The 21042-nt window shown below is 51.9% G+C and overlaps 1 protein-coding gene across 1 annotated transcript; it reads right to left on the bottom strand.

Moving 5' to 3' along the window:
* Positions 1–134: 134 nt before the first annotated feature.
* On the bottom strand, positions 135–19613 carry CATSPER1 (cation channel sperm associated 1). Its single transcript, XM_082476799.1, has 13 exons — positions 10051–19613; positions 8926–9138; positions 8086–8199; positions 7769–7925; positions 7434–7525; positions 7143–7286; positions 6915–6978; positions 6687–6759; positions 6489–6549; positions 4982–5057; positions 2715–2829; positions 1189–2559; positions 135–614 (listed from the first exon to the last, which is right to left on the bottom strand). The coding sequence occupies exons 1-12, from the start codon at positions 11762–11764 to the stop codon at positions 2533–2535; spliced, it is 2850 nt and encodes a 949-aa protein (XP_082332925.1). The 5' UTR covers positions 11765–19613; the 3' UTR covers positions 135–614; positions 1189–2532.
* Between the last annotated feature and the right edge of the window lie 1429 nt (positions 19614–21042).

Here is a 21042-nt window from a genome sequence, read left to right on the forward strand (position 1 = left end):
ATGTGGGATCTTCCCAGACCAGGGCTCGAACCCGTGTCCCCTGCATTGGCAGGCAGATTCTCAACCACTGCGCCACCAGGGAAGCCCCAGCCTGTGAGATTCTTTTTTTTTTTTTTTTTTTTAAACAATGTGACTTTTTTTTTTTTTTTAAAGATTTATTTATTGATTGATTGATTGCTATGCTGGGTCTTCGTTTCTGTGCTAGGGCTTTCTCTAGTTGTGGCAAGCGGGGGCCACTCTTCATCGCTGTGCGCGGGCCTCTCACTATCGTGGCGTCTCTCGTTGCGGAGCACAGGCTCCAGACGCGCAGGCTCAGTAGTTGTGGCTCACGGGCCTAGTTGCTCCGCGGCATGTGGGATCTTCCCAGACCAGGGCTCGAACCCGTGTCCCCTGCATTGGCAGGCAGATTCTCAACCACTGTGCCACCAGGGAAGCCCCTGTGAGATTCTTATACCAGCATGTGGCCCAGAGATGGCAGAGCCCCCGCAGGCCAAGAGACCACGAAGGCTGGACACTGTGGACCACATGCCAGAAGGACTCCCCAGTGCTTTGTCCTGAGCAAGACGCCTGCAAGGGGCTGGCAGGGAGCGCCAAGGGGACCGAGGTCAAATCCACTGTCCGTAGGAGGGATAAGGGGACAGTTGCAATTCAACGTCATTTAAAGAAGAGATGGAACATTTTTTGCGCACCTGAATTTGTGGCTGGAATTAACGCTCACTACACATGCACACACACACATCCAGAACTTCTCAAGACGCCAAACAGACACACACACAAACCCACCATGCACCCTCAGATTGCTCCCAGACACCACACATATATCCAGAGAAAGACACACATAACCTAGCAAACCGGAAACACAGACACACACACTCAGAAGCAACACCCCCATCCTGAGGATAACCTGGAGAATACACCCCAAAAGCCACAGCCCCAGGGACACACCTGCCCCAGCCGGAGCTGTTCCTCAGATGCACAGACACACACCCATGCCTGAGACAGGACGGGCAGGAAGCAGCTCCTGTGGGAGCGCGAGGTGTGGGCACCCCGGGGCCCGGCCCCTGCCTGGCTCCCTGCCGATGCTGGCACTTAATGAGGGACAGCCCCAGCTCCCAGGCCCTGCCCTCTAGGGCCCTGGGAGACCGTATGGGGTGGGGATGGGGAGATGGCAAATAAACTGACTCCCACCTGGAAGCTTGAGGGGCTGAGTCTGACAGGAGTGAGGGATGGACGGAAAACTTCCAGCCTCCCGGCGGCTCAAGCCTGTTGGATGTGGCAGCGCAGACAGCCTGGGGGCCTGCGGAGGGGCTGCCGCTGCAAGAGCTCCCGTGTGCCACCGAGCAGGAGCCTCCTGAGTGGCTGCCACAGGGTGAGAAGTGGCAGGAAATGCTTGTTGAATCAGTGTGTGAGGTGGTGGGGTGGGGTGAGGCCGGGTGGCCTCTCCACCCCCGGAATCTGTGCCCAAATCCCAGATGGCATTTCCTCCCCACAGTCTATGCCCAGGCCCTGGGCCAGCCCGCACCCTCTGCCAGGCCAGGGAGGAGACACGCTGCTTCTGTCCGGGGGCCCGGAGACATCACCACTGTCTGGTCCGCACTGGAGGTAGGGGGGTGGCTGGCAAAACTGTCTGTCACCTCTCAGCTCCCACTCCCGGGTTCCGTCCCCGATTCCCTCCAGCTTCACTCTGCTAGAGGTGAGGTGGGTCTCCCATCTGGTGGGAGACCTCCCTCTGGCTGGGCTCCAGCTTGACTTAGTGCTCAGTGCCCCGCCGCCATCTTGGGCATCCTGCCCAGGCTCAGGCTGAAAGCAGGGGAACTCATCCCTTGCTTTCCTCTAACAGAGGCTTGTCCACTCCACACACACCCCGCCCCACACCCCGAGGCCACAAGGACTTGAGCAGCCTCCACCCGCCCTCCCCTCACTGAGGCTCTTTAGCCTGACCCCAGGCAGGGCAGGGTATGGCGATGACCTCTGCCTTCGGAGCTCAGGCTGTCCCCATCGAGTTGGCACCCTTGTGCTGGATGCTGACGGTGCCGGTAGGCCTGGGCTCTGAGACCTCATTTCTGGAGCATCCTGGTCCCTCAGGCCCCAACCGTGGGCTGTCCCAGCCTGTTCTTTTTCTCCTGTCTCCTGGGCCAGACGGGCCTCCGTCCCCAAAGCAGAGTGACCGCTCCCTCTCCCTCCAGCACTGAGCCTGGCCCACTTTCCACGTCACCCCGCTGGCTGCTGTTAAGGCCCTGCCAGGCCAGGATGCCAGGCCCCAGTGGGGCAGGGAGGGATCCAAGGACAGAGCCTTTCACCTGAAACACTCGCACACACACACGCTCGAGGACGCACATGCGTGCAGGCCCACAGGTTCCCTTGTGCCTCGGCCCAGCCAGTAAGGACATGGAGCCACCTGGGGTTTTAAAACTCTGTTGGGGCCCAGCCCTGCAGGCCCAGTGATCTTTCCAGCAGAGATGGGGACTTGGCCCGACCCGGGGGAGAGCTTGCCAGAGGCTGAAGTCTGGACTCGGGCTGCCACTCTGGGGATCACTTCCTGAAGTCCTCTTCTCCAGCCTGCCGGGTGGGGTGGGAGGTGATGGCGCCGGCCCTCTGCTTCCCAGAGGCCCACACCACTGTTACTCAGGGCGGCTTCCAGGCAAAGCCTCCGGGGCCGGCCTTCCAGTGCCCTCCCCCTCCATCTGGCTCCTCCCAGGTCCCGCCTGGTTCACCTCAAATGCGGTGTCCACAATCTCATCTATGACAGCTGCCTGGGAGCGGAATTTCTGCTGGAAATGCTCCACCCCGGACACCAACTGCAGGAAGTGGAACAGGAGCTCCCGCTGCCTGAGGGCGGGTGGGGGGAGGCAAGGCTGGGCCATCTCAGCCCCCAGAGCCCCCTTCTCCCCCCCACTCACAGCACCCCATGCCTCCATTTCCAGCCACGGCACCACTTTTCTGTGTGTATATTTCCTCCATGGTATATTTCCTTTTCCACATATCCGCCCCCTGCTGCCACCAGCTGCCGGTACCACAGGGGATTCTGATGATTAAACTGTTTACCTCCAAACCACCCATCCCTCCATCCGTCCAAGCTACCCCACACTGACTCATGCACCCACTCAACCACCTACCCGCATACCCGCCTGTCTGTCTAGCCACTGCCTCACCCATGGGACCACCCCACCCTTTCCCTCGACTCACCTATCCCTCCATCCACCTGCTCTTCCCTGGCCCTGCCCCCCACCCCTTCACAGTCAGCCATCCACCTAACCCCCCAGCCCCACCCACTACCCATTCATTAACTCCTTCACTGCCAGCCCGTCTCATCAATCCAGCCATCAGATAACCCTGAAATCAATGAACACTGCACAGTGCTCCAAGGACAAAGAAACAAATAAGAAACAGCCCCTGCCCTTAAGAAGCTCAGTCTGTGGCAGAGCCAGGAAAGCAAACCAAGGGTCTTTACACTTGTGATAAGTATAAACAGAGGACATTGAGGGGCCCAGAAGAGGAAAACCTCACCCAAGTACTGGGGATCAGGAAAGGCTTCTGGAGGAAGCGTCACTGAGCTGAGCTTGAAAGACACTTGAGGGTTTGCTGAGCTCAGACCGGGTTTCTGGTGCGCCAAGGTCTGTGAGCAGCGGGGAGCGTACTGGGGGCCGGGGGTGGGCCTCGGGACGGATGAATTCAAGGTGGAGACATCCAGGGGAGGTCAAAGCAGGGCGCCCGGATCTTAAGCTAAGAGAGACAGGAGCCCTTGTAGGGCTGTAAACTCGGGGAAGGCAGGGAAAGCCAAAACTACTTTTAACAAAGATCACTCTCTAAATCATTAAAAAGAAAAAGGAAGGAAGAAAAAAAAGATTCAAACAAACAAACCAAACAACAAAAACAACGACCACTCTCAGTGGAGGTGGAGGTGGGCCAGTGGAGAAGAGTTTGGAGGCCTAGAAACCCCCAGGGAAAGCATCACAGAGGAGCCAAGGCCCAGCCCAGGCCAAGGTACGAGGATCTGGAACGTGGAGGGTGGAGGGCGGCCAGGAGGGCGGCCAGGAGATGAATCGAGCAGGATTGGATTTCAGCTTTTCCAGCTCTTGATCACCTGAGCCTGGTGTTGGCAGCCAGAGAACATTCCAGGCAGAGAGAACAGTGTGGGCAAGGGCCTGAAGGTGGAGAAGTATGTGCTGTGCTGTACGTAAAGCCAGGATGTGCTGGAGGTGTGGGGCGGGGCTGCCGTGATCACGGAGGGCTTGGTGCTCAAGCTCTGTCGGTGGCCAGGAAGAGCCTGGAAGGTGCCAGCAGTCAGGCTGGTTTGGAGCCGGTCTGGATGAGGTGGGGCGGGGCCCAGCTTTCGGGGAGAAGGCTCTCTGGGGAGCCAGGCCTGAGAGCCAGGGCGCAGGAGTCTGTGCCAAGGACCCCTGGCCATGAGCACAGCCACGAGTCCCCAGCTGTCCTGGCCCAGCCGGCCACTCGCGTTGACATCTGCCTCCCAGGCCTTTACCAAGCTGTTTCCCGACCCACCCTCCTCATCCCTGAAGCCAGCTGGAGTCCACCCACCCTACGTGGCCCCGCGAAGGTCTTTAGAGGGGGGCCCTCACGGGCAGGTGCTAGTCTGTGTCCTCTTTGGGCCTCTGGAGTCCTCGCAGAACCTGGCCCAGAGCAAACCTGGCCTCTTCTGCTTCTGGAGCAAAAAGATGAGCAGAGCCCCTGCTCCTGCAGCCTCTGGCCGCTGCCCTGCCCTGGGCCCTCGGCCTCAGAGGGGCTCTCGTGGCCCTTCAGGTGCTGCTGGTGGGATTCTCTTGGTGGTACCAGGTGACTCTGAGTGAGCAGAAGCCACTCAAGGCCTCCACATCCCACCCACAGGCTGTACATAAGCCTTAGGGCTCTACCGCCCTTCCAGAGAGGCGGGCAATGCCCCTTTCCCACGGCGGCCCACCGGTCTGGCCCCCGGACCTCTCCCCTTAGACCTGAGGCCTCCTCTCCCTTTGCATCTCCTTACTTCTCAGTCATGTCTCCGAATTTTTTCTCAATGAGCTGCTTCTGTATGGTGTGTCCACTTATCACCTCTTTAGGCTCTGGATGTAGGGAAAGAAGGGGAAGGTCAAGACGCTGCCTGGATTGAGAGAAGGTGGAGGAAACCCCGTGTGTCATGGAGATAGTCAAAGAGGAGCTAAAGGGGGTTTTGTCCAGGATGACCCCAAAGAGATTGCTTCTCCGGGCATGGAGTGTGCTTTGTTTGTTTGTTTGCCCATCTAGCAGGCGTTCCCTCTTCTTCTGGTAAAAGTCTCCCAATTTTCCTGGGGAACCACTCCCACCCATTTCGGTGCACGTTGCCTAGCTGGGGTTGACCCCACCCCCCCCAGCTCTAAGGACATGTGACTCAAGCCTGGCCAAGCGGAATAGCCTATCCTTTCAGCTATAGCGATTGGTTCAGAAATAGGCAGGTGACCAACCTGAGCCAAGGAGATTCATTTCTGGGACGTTGTTTGAACCGCCGGGAGAAGAGGACCCCTGCTGGGAGAGCTTGGGGTACTTAAACTGTGAGGATTTGGGACTAGAGTTGCAGGTGGTCGCTTTCCCACCACAAAGGAAGAGCACCCTAAGCACAAAACCACACAGAGAGCCACAGAGCTGGAAGGAGACCAAATTTCAACCATCTTTGGGTCCTGGATCCAGCCGTTCCTGAAAGCCCATGCACTCTCAAGTTCCTAATAATTTGAGACAGTTAATTCCTCTTTTTGCTTAAGCTTTTCTGCACTGAGTGTTCATGATGGAGAGGGCAGGTGAGGGGCCAGGTGACCCCTGAGGGCCCTTAGTCCTCTGGTGTTGATGATCCTAAGAGTGGGATTCTGGAGCTCAGATTCTAAAGTTCTGAAGGTCTTTAAGAAGGAGGCAAAGCGATTGGCTCAAAATCTATTTACCCAGAAAGTCAGGTGTGTAAAGATGAATATGTACAGAAAACTTCATTTTTATAGACTCTCAATTCTTATAGACACTTTGAGTGACTCTGGACGAGTGTGTATAACACCTTGACAAAAGCCTCAAAGGCAGTTGAAACCACCTCATATAAGGCCAACTGCTATAAACTTTGTAAGTTATTAACAGAGACGAACGTTTGGTGAATCATAATTTGGCTAATTAGTTGTTTTGCGAATGGGTCTTTCAAGAATTGACTATCAGGTTAATTGGTTGTTGGCGGTTAGTCGTGGAGCTTTTTGGACCAAAGTTCTAAGCTCTGAAAGTTCTCCTGAGTGTCAGGTTCTAAGACTCTAAAGCTGGGCCTCGGGAATTCCCTGGCAGTCGGTCCACTGGTTAGGACTTGGCGCTTTCACTGCCGGGGCCTGAGTTCGATCCCTGGTTGGGGAACTAAGATGCCTCTAGCCGCGCAGCGTGGCCAAAAATAAATAAATAGATAGATAGATAGATAAATAGATAAATAAATAAATACATACATAAGCTGAGCCTGGAGCTCTGTGCCTGCCTGGAAAGAAGCGGGGTACTGGTACCTGCTTCGATGAGTTCTGTCAGTGAGTCATCCAGTAGCTTCTCATGGATCTGGGAGGCCTTCTGCGAAGAAGAGGCCTCAGTTCTGCCAGAGCCCCATGTCTGCCCATCCCTGGAGCACCTTCCTTCCTTCCCTCCAGCTTCTGTGTCCCCCTCCCCGTGCCTTCCTGATTGGTCCCCCTGCCCCACTCCCTCACTACCTCCTGCTTCACTTTCTCCAGGCCTTTGCGCAGGGCCATCTGGAAGTTATCCACCAGGACGGCAATCACCAGGCTGGGGGGGTGGAGACAGGAGGAGGCTGGAGGGGAGGCCCTGAAGCCTCCTCTGGGTTCACCGTGGCAGAACCATGGTGAGAGGGGAGGGGAGGGGATGCCCCGGGGTTAGGCTGGGGGAAGTGAAGCTGGGGAGCACAGGGGTGGGGGCCTCACTTGAGGAAGATGAAGTACTGGATGATGATATATATCATGAGAATGGGGATGATGTGCCAGGCACCTGGGAGAGAGGGGGTCGTTCGAGCTGTGAGTTCCTTGCCGGTCCTCACCACACCCCTGCCAGCAAGCCTCAGAAGCCCCACTTTGCAGATGGGGTAACTGAGCCCTCAGGGTCTGCCCACCCAGCCAGCCCCTGCCCTCCACCCAGCCTGAGGCCTGCCCTACCCTGGGCTCGGCTGTCCAGGTAGATGAGGGACCAGTCGTCCAGGGTGAGCAAGGTGAAGAGGGTGAAGATGGTGGTGAAGATGTTCTGGAAGCGCTTGGGGTCAGAGTAGCGGAACAGTGCCCGGAGCACCACAGAGAACAGGACTGGCTGTTGAGGACCAAACCAGGCTCACAGGGTCCTCTCTCCCCTTCTTCCTCTCTCCCTGCCACCCCCAGTTCCTGGTCCCTCCCCCCAGCTCTGTCCATTGCAGCACCTCACTCTCCCAGCCCAGCCCCCGTGGCACAGGATACAGAGACAGGTGAACATGAGGATGAGGATGGCGGTGATGGACGGCAAGGACCGGGCCAGGGTCCCGGTCACTTCCTGGAGGCTGGTCAGGAAGCTGTGGGCAGAGGTTGAGAGAGAGGCTGAGTCAGTGGGGTGGGGATCTGTGTCTAGCAGCCGGAGCTGATTACAGATTTCAGACTGCTGATTACAGGGGTGGGAGGTCCCTGATTTGCTAGTGACTTGGGGTGGGGGGTGTCCCAGACCCTCTCTGGAAAATAAAGAGATTGATCCTAGTGGATGGCAGGAAAAGCAGGCTGGAGTCTGTAGCCTCCTTGTGGGCAGCTGTGGGTCCGCTGACCTGAGCCTCCGCAGGACCCGGATAGCTCGCAAGGCTCGCAGGCTCTTGAAGACCTTGAAGATGCGGAAGATGCTTTGGTTGTAGACCATGTGCATGGAGGAAGAGTTGAACTGCATGAGCATGAAGTCCAGCACAGCCATGACCATGATGAAGAAATCTACAGAAACAGGGGCACCTGGGGGTCATGGGCTCCTGCCCAGGCTCACAGACCTCCCAGCGCCAACACCCCCTGCTCCCGTCGCCCCTGGGCAGTTCAGGGGCTCCCACTGCACACAGACACACACAAACCCACACACACACGCCCCATCCCTACCCACCCAGGTTATTCCAGGGGTCCAAAAAATACTTGAGGCCCAGAGCAATGATTTTGAGCACAGCTTCCACCACGTAGATGCAGAGGAAGACGGAGTCCAAGGCCATGAAGTACCACTCTGTGGGGGACAAGGGGGAGGGGGGTCTCACTCAGGCGTCTCCCCAGCAACCCAGCCCCTCCTTCCTCCTCCCCACTGGAACCTCACCCTCAGCCATTTAGGGAGAACCTGACTCTGCCCAGTGGCTGTGTGTCTTAACTGCTCTGTGACTCACTTTTCTTGCCTATAAAATGGTGATAATCACAGTCTGCCTGATAGAATTTTCACAAGCATTAAATGCTTTTCACATAGTAAAGGGCTTAGAATGGAGCCGGAAACAGCTTGCAAGAAACATCACTCTTCTTCTTCTCTCCTTAGTTTATGGGCCCTGTGGCAGGTCCTTACCTTCACTCTGCTCCCCAGGGTTTTAGGGACCATCTTCCCAGGTTTCCCACCCTCATCCCTCCAGGGCCTCCTGCTTGCACAGTCTCCTGGCCCTTCCAGCCGACCTGGGTTCTGGGCATCCTTCCGGCAAAGCAGCATACTTAGAGCTGATGCGCCACCTGGTGGCTATAGTCCAAAACAGCATATCCTCAAATTTATTGGGCTTTTGTGTCTCTGGCGGGCTGGTTGACTTCAGCAAAACTCTCTGAGCCTCACTCTACTGCTGGGCAATGCCGCTTACTTCCCAGGGTGAGGATCAAATGGGATAATGAAATAAATCACCCGGCACTTGGTCCGGCCCCCGGGAGGCTTGGGACAACATCAGTGGCCTTCTCCATGTGAACAGGGCTCCCTGGCTCTTACCACCCCGGACCTCGACTTCAGCGAAGGTCTGGGCCACGAGCATGATGGTGTTGAGGCAGATGATGAAGACGATGAAGCCTTCAAAGGCCAGGGAGTCAGTCAGTTTCCTGAGCATTCTCGAAAGGCCCCAAATGAGGTGGCTTAATTTTTCCCACAACGAATAGAAGAGGTCCACAGTATGCAGCTTCTTGTGGGTTCGTGGGGCTCGGCCAGCTGTAAAAGGGCCAGAAAGCCAAGCCCATGGGGGAAGGGACACGGGGATCCGGTCTCCCTCCCAGGCTTGCCTGCCATGAGCTCACTCGGGTGCTTCCATGCTGGTCCTGCGCTGGTATAGGAGCCACAGGCTTGACTCCTTCCCCGACAGATGCCAGCTTGCTTGGGATTTGGGGTCTGCTTGAGCTCACGCTCCTACACCTCCATGCTTTTCTTTAGTCACATGGCAACTTACACACGGAAGACCCGATCCTCCTCGCCACCCCATCCTCTTGGTAAACTCTCCCTCTCCCTCCAGGATGCAGCTGAAACATCTCCCCCCCATTGGCTGCCTTTTCTGCCCACAAACAATTAGACACTCATCCCTCACTGCTTGTTTGTGAGGCTGATGCCGTGTTTACGGAACTACCAGGGGCCAAGTTTGGGGGATCATATGTTAACAGCCAAAGTCCTTCCCTGCCCTCTAACCAGGCCCTCATTCAGGCACTGGTTCCAGCCTCTGGCCTCAAGAAGCTCACAGTTCAGTGGGGGAAACATGGACGAACAGAATCCACAGTGGTAGATGTTCTGATACGGATGATAGGCCCCTCTCACGGGGTAGTCTGGGATTGGTTGTATAAGTGATCACCCCCAGCTTTCATACTAGAGAAGAGGAAATGTTCGAGAAGTGAACATGCGAATGAATAAAGCAGTGACTGCATGAACCAACAACCGACAGTCTGGAGAAGTGCCTAATTCCAGGAATAAAAGATTGGATGATGAACAGTCAGGCGAGTGAATAGCCAATGGGATACACCTGCAGGTGAGAGCAAGCCTCATGATCTGCGGAAGGACGTGCAGGGCCTGACTCAGGTCTGGAATCTGGGCCAGGCAGGTGGAGTTGGGGGGTGGGGGGGGCGAGCCAAGACTCACTTTTGCGCTTCTGAATCTGCTCGTCTTCTTTGGGCCAGCTTTCCGAGGTTTTAGAGGAGGAGCCCTGAGGATGGACTTTGCTGGAGGTCTGGGCAGGGTGTGAGTGCACTGTGTTCAGGGAGCGAGCCAAGCTGAAGGCTGAGCTCTGTCTGTCTGGCTTGCTAGGTTGGGGGGCTACTTGACGAGAATAGGCAGGGGCGAGGGAGGCTGAGGCCACGCTGTGGGACGCGTATGGGCCAAAGAGTTGGGAGCTACCACGACGGTGCTCCCCATAGCGGTGATCTCGGAGGAGGTAATCACGAGGTTGTGCGCCGTGCTGTTGCTCTCCGTGGTGGTGCTCGGCACGGTGGCCGTGCAGGTGCCCATCATGGCGGTAGGACCCCGTGGAGGCAGGCCTTCTGTGGTGATGGGCTTCATGCTGATGGTGCCCGCCATGGTGATGGGCCTCCCTGTGCTGGGCAGGGCTACCAGAGTGGGAGGAGTCTCCGTGGTAGTAAGGCTCACCTTGGTGATAAAGCCCACTATGGTGGGAAACCTCACTGTGGTGGTGAAACCCACCATGGTGGTGGGACTCCCTATGTTGGTGGGGCCCCCCATGGTGGTAGGACTCTCTATGTTGGTGGGGCCCCCCATGGTGGTAGGACTCCCTGTGTTGCTGGAGTCCCCCATGGTGGTAGGACTCTCTATGTTGGTTGAGGCCCCCACGGTGGTAGGACTCCCTATGTTGGTGGGGCGCCCCATGGTGGTAGGACTCTCTGTGTTGGTCGAGGCCCCCATGGTGGTAGGACTCCGTGTGTTGGTGGGGCCCCCCATGGTGGTAGGACTCCCTGTATTGGTGGGGCCCCCCATGGTGGTAGGACTCCCTATGTTGGTGGGGCGCCCCATGGTGGTAGGACTCCCTGTGTTGGTGGGGCCCCCCATGGTGGTAGGACTCCGTGTGTTGGTGGGGCCCCCCATGGTGGTAGGACTCCGTGTGTTGGTGGGGCCCCCCATGGTGGTAGGACTCCGTGTGTTGGTGGGGCCCCCCATGGTGGTAGGACTCCGTGTGTTGGTGGGGCCCCCCATGGTGGTAGGACTCCCTGTGTTGGTGGGACCCCCCATGGTGGTAGGACTCCCTGTGTTGGTGGGGCCCCCCATGGTGGTAGGACTCCGTGTGTTGGTGGGACCCCCCATGGTGGTAGGACTCCCTGTGTTGGTGGGACCCCCCATGGTGGTAGGACTCCCTGTGTTGGTGGGGCCCCCCATGGTGGTAGGACTCCGTGTGTTGGTGGGACCCCCCATGGTGGTAGGACTCTCTATGTTGGTGGGACCCCCCACGATGTCTCCTGCTACCGTGGTGGTGCTCATCATCAAAGTGGTCCTCACCATAGGAATGGTGGGAGATGAAAGTGCCACGGGAAGTATCCGGGAAGAGGGATGAGGAGTGGTGGGCTCCACCATGATGGTGGGCCTCACCGTGGTCGGGGGAGTGGTGGGAGTGGTGGGAATGGTGGGAGAAGGCATTGTCATGGAAGTCTTGAGATCCACCACGATGAGGGGATATGCCACGATGGTGGGACTCACCATGGGGACGGGACACCCTTTGGTGATGGCGGTGGACTCCACCATGGCCTGGCCTGTGGTGTGTGGTTGGTGAGCTGGGGTGAGAGAACACAACCGAGTCATCAGTGTCTGCCTCACTTTGAGCCTTTTCAGCCATCGAGGGTTGATCCATGACTATGCTGTGAACCCTGGAATGAGGAAAGCTCAAGATGTGGGCCTAAGAGCCCTTCCTGGATTGCCTTTCTCACCTAAGCCGTGGCACTGGGGCTTCTAGGAAAGCCTGACTTCTCATGGAATTCTCCCCTCTATGAGGTCACAAACAGGCCCCTTAGCAGGCTTAATTCCCAAATGCCTCCTGCTGGGCTACAGTCCAGAATCAAGGATCAGTGTGTCTAACCTCCTCAATGTAAAAGGACAAAACTGAGGTCAAGAAAGGGGAAGGGACTGGCCCAAGGTGACCCAGCAGGTCAATGGGAAAGCTGGACAAAGAATTCCGGGGTGACACCATAGGCCCCAGCAGTTGCTTTAGCTCTGGTACTGGAAAAAACTTTAAGAAGCCAAATGGTCCAGTCCCCAGTTGTACCTAGATACCAACTGGCTCTAAGGTTCAAACTGCCCAACTCCACTGTAAGTAGTTGTGTGACCTTGAGCTAGCTGCTTAATCTTCCTATGCCTCAGTTTCTTCCTCTGTAAAATGGGGATAATAACACCTACCTCAAAGGATCAAAAAAGTTAAGATATGTAAAACTTATACTTACAGCACAATAAATGTTAATTAGTATCGTTATTCTCTCCTTCATCATTGACAGGGATGAAGAGGAAATCCCTCTCTTGGGTTATTACTAAAATAAAACCATCAGCCATTATTTACTGAGGACTTACTTTAAGAACTTTTTTTTCTTTTTAAATTTATCTATTTATTTATTTATGGCTGCATTGAGTCTTTGTTGCTGTGCGCGGGCTTTTGTCTAGTTGCGGCGAGCGGGGGCTACTCTTCATTGTGGTGCGTGGGCTTCTCATTGCTGTGGCTTCTCTTGTTGGGGAGCACAGGCTCTAGACACACGGGCTTCAGTAGTTGTGGCACGTGGGCTCTAGAGCACAGGCTCAGTAGTTGTGGCACACGGGCTTAGTTGCTCCACGGCATGTGGAATCTTCCCGGACCAGGGCTCGAACCCATGTCTCCTGCGTTGGCAGGCAGATTCCTAACCACTGCGCCACCAGGGAAGCCCACAAGGCTTCATTTAAAGCAATGTAAGGTCCACAGGAAAACTGAGGGGAAGGTAGAGAGATTTCCCATATGCCCTTTGCCCTGACCACATGCATAGTCTCCCACATTATTAACATTCCAACCAAAGTGGTACGTTTATTACAATTGATGAACCTACAATGACACAGCACCATCCTCCAGATTCCATAGTTTACATTAGGATTCACTCTTGGCATTGTATATTCTATGGGTTTGTATGCACTTTTAATATAATCCTCACAATAACCTCACAGGATGGATATTATTACCCCCATTTTACAGAGGAAGGTACTGTGGCTCAAAGAGTATAAATGAGCTGCTCAATAAATAAGAACTTAAAATCAGCGCGAACTCCAAACTTCTTCCGCACCATGCTGTCCTGTCTTCCTGCTGAAATCCACCAGAATTCATTCATGCACAGTGCAGCTCTTCTGGAAGCTTTCAGGTCCCTCGTTTGACTACAGCTGCTTCCTGAGTGCTTGGTCACAGCCAGGTCCATAGCAGCATTGGGTACCAGGTTCCCAGTGATGAAAGCCCTCAAAAGGGCTCAGTGTCTGTTGCCAGTAGCAGACAAGGCAAAAGTTTGTGATAGGACTACTAATTGTTCCACAAATCCATTCTCCTCCTCTTCCTGGCACGTGGCCTCCCAGCTAGAGATGACATTTCCCAGTGTGCCTTGCATCGAGGCGTGGCCAAAGGGTGAGAGCAGAAGTAATGTGAGAACTTCCGGGTTTTGGATTTAAAGCACTGGGCCGGGAACCTCTGTTTCCCACCGTTCCTATGGGCTAGAGCGTGGATCAACAAGCAGACAGGATCGATATTCTAGGGCAGAGATTTCTGCGTTCTGCAAAACCACGGAATTAGCCTTGAGATGTTTCTAGTTTACGGATTCTGTCTTGTGATGAGAAAAAAAACCCTCAGCATTATTTTTGAAACTCATGTGCTGTGTGATGCCAGCGCTTTCAGTGATGGACAGTAATGGAGCAGCCTCGGGAGCCATTTGTGAAAGGTTGTTCAGCCCCGTCTGCAGCGCTCATTGGGTGGGGCCTTGCTCAGTTTTCAGCGTGAGATCAGGAAGTCTGTCGATCATGTGTGAACACGGTATTGCCCGGATAGGAGGTGGTAAAGACGGTGACCTCAGCCTCACCCTCCTGGTTACCTCCCCCCACCTCCCCTTAGGCGCGGATGACTGACTTAGGGGCGCAAACACTCTTTCTGGTGTGATAGAAAATCAGAGGAAATTTTTCTTCTAAAGAAATCATTTTTGCCGCGACGTAGCGGCCTCCCTGCCACTTTGCTGTTGATGCGAACACTGTAAAACATGAATTATGCAGGTTAGAGGTGAATTTCAGCATGATTTCATATCTTGTTGCAAGTTTCCTGTTTAGTTATTTATGATGCCCTTCTATTGTATGTCTTATTAGCGTTTGTGTTTTACAAATGTGTCTAGCGATTCCACGTGATGCTGTTTTATCATCAGGTGTGAAGTGAAAGAGGAGGAGCTTAGGACTGTGGACAAATCTGGTAGGGTTAGCGATGAAGAATTACAATTTACAAGTGTAGCAATGGCTTCAGGAAAATTGAAGAGAACTAAACTACAAATTACAGCCATTTGACAAATAAATGTGCTCATTTTTAACCTATGGTATCTCAAAACAAACAGGGTAAGGCTTTTATAGGCTACATTTAGTACAAAGGCTCAGAGAGCAAGTTATCTGTAACAGACCAATTGTCCAGAAAAAGAACCCAATAATGCTGGCATGTAAAATTATATGAGTGATGTGTTAGCGCAAGATGCTCAACAAAAGAGTGAAAGTGTTCTACTCTCAGAGAGAGTGACAGCACAACGTATTGATGTCACATGATGTTGAAGACCTTTTTTTTTTTTTTCTTGGTAGTTAGCTGAAAAACAACAGATTCTTTATCCAGGCTGATGAGTCAACAGATTTCACTGATAAATGCCATGTTATACCACTTCTAAGATTTGTAAATGATGCTGGTAATCAAGACATTTTTTTTTTCTGCAGCAAACAGCTTTTACTTACAAACAGCCAAGATATGATTAATGTTTTCTTCATATCTAGAATCAAAAGGTCTGTCTTGGAAGAACTGCCTTGGCATTTGAAATGATGGTGTTTCCATCAAAAGTTGGCTCCATAAGAGTTTTCACTGCAGTTATAAAAAAACAAAACCAGGACTTCCTCAGCGGTCCAGTGGTTAAGACTTCATGCTTCTACTGCAGGCGGGGGTTCAGGTTCGATCCCTGGTCGGGGAAGATCCTGAATGCCCCGTGGCATGACCAAAAAAAAAAAAGAAAAAAGAAAAAGAAAAAACACAAAACCAACCAAAACCCAACAAACAAAAACCTGTTGTTGCCACACACACTACTTTCCTTACAGGGAGGTACAGGTGTCACAAACTCTTGGAGATGAAAAAAAGAATGATGCTGCAAAATGGTTCACTTGATGAAACAAAGACTTAACTTGAGCATGTTTAAAAAACTGTGACTGGGCTTCCCTGGTGGCGCAGTGGTTGAGAGTCTGCCTGCCAATGCAGGGGACACGGGTTCGAGCCCTGGTCTGGGAAGATCCCACATGCCTCAGAGCAGCTGGGCCCGTGAGCCACAATTGCTGAGCCTGCGCGTGTGGAGCTTGTGCTCCGCAACGAGAGAGGCCACGACGGTGAGAGGCCCGCGCACCGCGATGAAGAGTGGCCCCCGCTTGCCGCAACTGGAGAAAGCCCTCGCACAGAAACGAGGACCCAACACAGCCAAAAATAAATATAAATAAATAAAAATTTTTTAAAAAAAGCTTTAAAAAAAAAACAACAAAAAAAAACTGTGACTGGGCTTCCCTGGTGGCGCAGTGGTTAAGAATCTGCCTGTCAACGCAGGGAACACGAGCTCAAGCCCTGGTCCGGGAAGATCCCACATGCCGTGGAGCAACTAAGCCCGTGCGCCAAAACTACTGAGCCTGCGCTCTAGAGCCCGTGCTTCGCAACAAGAGAAGCGACCGCAATGAGAAGCCCGCGCACCACAACGAAGAGTAGCCCCCACTCGCTGCAACTAGAGAAAGCCCGCGCTCAGCAACGAAGACCCAATGCAGCCAAAAAAATTTTTAACAAAACAAAACAAAAAACTGTGATTATGGGGAATTCCCTGGCAGTCCAGTGGTTAAGACTCCACACTCTCACTGCTGAGGGTGAGGGTTCAATCCCTGGTCGAGGAACTAAGATCCTGCAAGCCGCGTGGTATGGCGTGGCGTGGCCAAACCCTCCCCCAAACCAAAAAAACCCCTGTGATTATGATCCAGCAAGTAACTTCTGGGTATGCACCCAAAGAATTGAAAGCAGGGACTCAAACAGGTGTTCACACACCCCTGTTTGTAACAGCATTCTCCACCACAGCCAAGAGGTGGAAACAACCCAAATGTCCATGGACAGATGGAGAGACAAGCCAAATGTGGTCCATAGATAAAATGGAATATTATTCAGCCTTAAAAGGAAGGAACTACCGACAACATACTACAACATGGATGAACCCTGAAGACACTATGCTAAGTGAAATAAGCCAGACACAAAAGAACAAATATCATATGCTTCCACTTAAATGAGGTACCCAGAATAGGCACATTTATAGACACAGAAGGTTAAATAGCGGTTACCAGAGGCTGTGGGAAGGGGATGATGGAAAGTTATTGTTTAACGGGTGCAGAGTTTCAGTTTGGGGTGATGAAAAGTTCTGGAGATGGACCATGGTGAGTGTTACACAACAGTGTGAGTGTACTCAGTGCCCCTGAGTTGTACATTAGAAATGGTTAAAATGGCAAATTTTATGTTAATGAATATTTTACCACAATAAATTTTTTCTTAATTAAAAAAAAAAAACTGTGTGAAAACCTGCACGAAGAACACAGACGTCTCCTATACAGACATATAGAAATCTGGTGGCTTCCCACTTTGTGGTAGGTCCATTGAGAAAGCACCAATTTAGTTGGGGAAAGAGGCTGGCTGAATCTTTAGAATGGGTCATCTCATCCAATTAGTGACGACTCCTGCGCTGATTAGCTTACATTGCGTTTACATGGGACATGAATAACTTCCCATTTTGTGAGCATTTTAAGAAGTCATCCACAGACCTCTTCCCTAGACCATCATGTCATCAAGTTCCCAGTTGTGTTCTTTCCAAGTCTCTGTACATGGCCAGCCCATCAGATATTGCTCAAGAGTCCACATAAATCTGCACCTTAGCCCCTCTTTCCTTCCACACAAAGTGGATAATGTATGTATTGCCCAAAGTTCTGCCCACTGGGAGGATTTTTCTTCACCACCGTCTTTCAGGGCCAACTCTGAATGGGGCTGTCGTGCAGCAACCGTCCACTTCTGGCTGTCGCTGGCTTACTGTGCAAAGTCTTCCATAAATCAGGCCTGTCCTTTCTCCTCCTACCCTTGAAGCCTTTGAGTGTAAACAGAGGGAAAGGAGGTGAAGCATTAGAAACAGACATCACGGTAGGCTGAAGCACCTGCTCATGTAATTCATTTGTGTCTTCTGGATCAGACCTCCCTTGCTATACAGAAGGTCCATGTTGATTACCTCTTTTATATGTATTAGCGTGTATTTGTTAATCCCAAACTGCTAATTTATACCTTCCCCCCAGTATCATATATACCACTTCAATTACTAATGGGATGCAACTGTGAAAATCCAATTTCATGATTCTGTGGGTCAGAGAACACCCAGTTTATGATGAACATTTGGGTCTGATAATCACTAGGTGTTCCATAAATCAGTCATTCAGTCTTCACCAAGGCCCTGTAGCAAGCCAGAGGCTGCTTTTGAGAAGATAGAATAGTCGTTGGCAGAGGATAGCATGACAAAAATTCCATGGGTCTTAGCTGTGATCCTCCTATTGGGGCTTGCTAGAGATGCCACATGGCATCTTTGGCTGACACCTAAGTCAGGGACGTGGATCTACTAGGCATAATGCCCAAGTGGTAGGGCAGCTTGCACCACAGGCTGGGCTTTTGAAGAGCTTTTTTTAGATCCAGATCGAACATTGTCAGATTTACAGGTTACCCAGAAAATGAGTCAAAGCAGTTTGCCCCAGTGGGACCTACGTTGGCTCCAAAATCCAAAAGGCACACCGTACGTTGCTCCTCTTTCTTCGTGACATATAGTGTTAAGCAGCAGCAACTTGCCTCTCACTTTATTTATTTTTTACATTTTATTTATTTATTTATTTTGGTCGCACCACGTGGCATGTGGGATCCTAGTTCCCTGACCAGGGATCGAACACACGCCCCCTGCATGGGAAGCAAGGAGTCTTAAGCACTGGACTGCCAGGGAAGTCCCTGTCTCTCGCCTTGGAAGAGATGTGCAACATTCCCCAGACTTCTGGACCCCTGGAAACTTTCTTGATGTGGCAGGCAATTTGAACTTCCACGGGGTTCATCTCCAGCTCTCTGGCACACATATGTTTAAGGCACCTAAGGTGCTTGCTGTTTCCTGAGCATAGTGTCCAGTTAGCATAGTGGCTTCAATTGAGTGTGTCAAGATGGTATTCTCTGTGTTGTCAAGACTATCAACGTCCCTTTGGACCTTGCAGTTTGCTGGAGAATGGCATACTCCAGGGACAAGACAGTAAAGGTAATACTGTTATCCTTGCCATGTAAATGCAAACAGTGTAAATTCCCATATTCATGGGAATGTAAGAGAAAGCATTTACTAGTTCAATAGCCACATAACAGTTGCTGGGGTTTATACTGAGTTTCTCCAATAAAGATCTCAAATCTAGAATTGCAGCTGTGATTGGCATTGCCACATCACTAAGCTTGCTTTTCCACCCACAAATAAGTAGGGGATATGCCTGGAATCACCACTTTTGCATCTCTCAAACCCCTAAAGGTGGCACTAATCTCTGCAGTTTCTTCAGGTTGTCGTATCACTTGATTTATAACTTCGCAGGGGTGGGGGGACAATTCCAGAGGTTTCCACTTGGCCCTTTTACCATAATCGTCCACACTACAGGGGAAGGGAAGCAACGTGAGAGTCTGCCAGCTACTGAGTACTAATCTCACAATCAATTCTGGAATGGGGGAACTAACCACAGCGTGAATCTGAGGGCCTCAGGAATGCGACCTTTCATCTCTAAAGGCCTTTAGTGCTAACTGGTCTCCACGGGTAATAATATTCGAATTAACATCTGAAGCTGCAGTGAATTTGTAGTGTCATTTTAGCTAAGCTGGAACTGCTTCCCAGAATTCTCTTCTCTGCATAGTTCTCTTTAGTGTGGGCCACGAGTGACATTTTGTGTAAGATTTGGGAAGTAGAAGTGAAACAGGAGTTGTATCCTTTTTTCACGAGGAAGGATGATGCAGGGGCACCAGAAGCAGTTGCATCTCCCTCACAATGACCCTCATTTGCTAGCTCACCTTTTTTGGCATCGAGCAGTACCTGGGTCCACAGCTCCTCCAGCTTTTGCTACTCTTGTTTCAGGTGCATGTTTAGCTCCCTGGTGGAGTGCCAGCTTCTTCTGTGGGTCATCCGCTTCATTAAAGTTGGAAGCTTAGATGCAGTGAGAGACTGATACAGGTTCTGGTCCATCCGGTGGGTACTAGCTTATTCTCACAGGTGCGAGTTCATTCTTGCCTCCCTCACCTCACATCACATTCATTCCAGCTGTCTGCCTGCCATCATTTAGCTCCAGCACCAGAAACAAAGACGTCAGTCTTATATGATCTGCCCTCACAATTATATAGGGTCTTATCCATATGATACATCTTTTTTATTTTTTTATTTTTTAAATTTTTTTTTTAATTTATGTATTTATTTATGACGTGTTGGGTCTTCGTTTCTGTGCGAGGGCTTTCTCTAGTTGCGGCAAGTGGGGGGCACTCTTCATCGCGGTGCGCGGGCCTCTCACTATCGCGGGCTCTCTTGTTGCGGAGCACAGGCTCCAGACGCGCAGGCTCAGTAATTGTGGCTCACGGGCTTAGTTGCTCCGCGGCATGTGGGATCTTCCCAGACTAGGGCTCGAACCCGTGTCCCCTGCATTGGCAGGCAGATTCTCAACCACTGCACCACTAGGGAAGCCCCATATGATACATCTTTACTGCCTATAATCGCTCCCAGTAATTTTGTTTCTCTGATTAAATCCTGACTGATATAGTAACTTTATTTTTTTAATGGTTTTTTTGTTGGTGGTGGTGGTGGGGGTTTTTTTGTTTTTGGTTTTGGTTTTTTTTTGGCTGTGCCATGTGGCTTGTGGGATCTTAGTTCCCCCCACCAGGGACTGAAAATCTTCAGCAGTGAAAGCACAGAGTCGTAACCACTGGACCACCAGGGAATTCCTCAGTAACTTAAAAAATACACAATTTGCTATTTTCTGTGTCTAAAGAAACTTACAGCTCTTGTCTCTTGTCCCTTTGTGCACAAAGGTAAATAAATCAATGTTTCCAGTATCTTCCTTATTGTAACAAAGTGCTTATGACAGGTTGGGTTTTGTTTTGCCTCTTAGGAGTGCTGGATGAAAACAGAATCAGGAGTAAGCTCCTTCGAGCTGGAGAAAGAGGGGACGGTAGTATGATAGACTGAACGTAAAAATAACCCCAGTTCTCTCCTGCTTCTATCCATAATGCCCCATGAAATGTGACTTTGAAACATCGACTTTCCCACCCCTTAAATCTGAACAGGTTTGGCTAATGAAATGGGGCAGAAGTGATGGAGTGTCTCTTGAAAGCCTCAAAAGAGCTTGCCCGTTTTTCGTTGTTCTCTTGGACCCGCACTTGGGAGATGAGAACAAGCCCAGTCTCCTCTGCTGAAGATAAGAGAGACCATATGGAGCATAGCTGAGTCATATGGGCTGAGGCCATCACAGACTAGCTAGCCCCTCCTGCCCTGCAGTTGATCCTGCACCGAGAGTGAGCACAGCTGAGATCAGTCAAGCCCAGCCCAGATCAGCAGAACCACCCAGACGACCCATACTCTAACGAGAAACAATGCATTTTAATTTATTTTTATAACTAACTAATTAATTAATTAATTAATGGCTGCCTTGGGTCTTTGTTGCTGCATGCGGGCTTTCTCTAACTGCATTGAGTGGGGGCTACTCTTCTTTGCAGTGCGTGGGCTTCTTACTGTGATGGCTTCTCTTGTTGCAGAGCATGGGCTCTAGGCACACAGGCTTCAGTAGTTGTGGCATGTGGGC

Source organism: Balaenoptera physalus (genome assembly GCF_965194825.1).
Source record: "Balaenoptera physalus genome assembly, chromosome: 10".
Taxonomy (NCBI): Eukaryota; Metazoa; Chordata; class Mammalia; order Artiodactyla; family Balaenopteridae; genus Balaenoptera; species Balaenoptera physalus.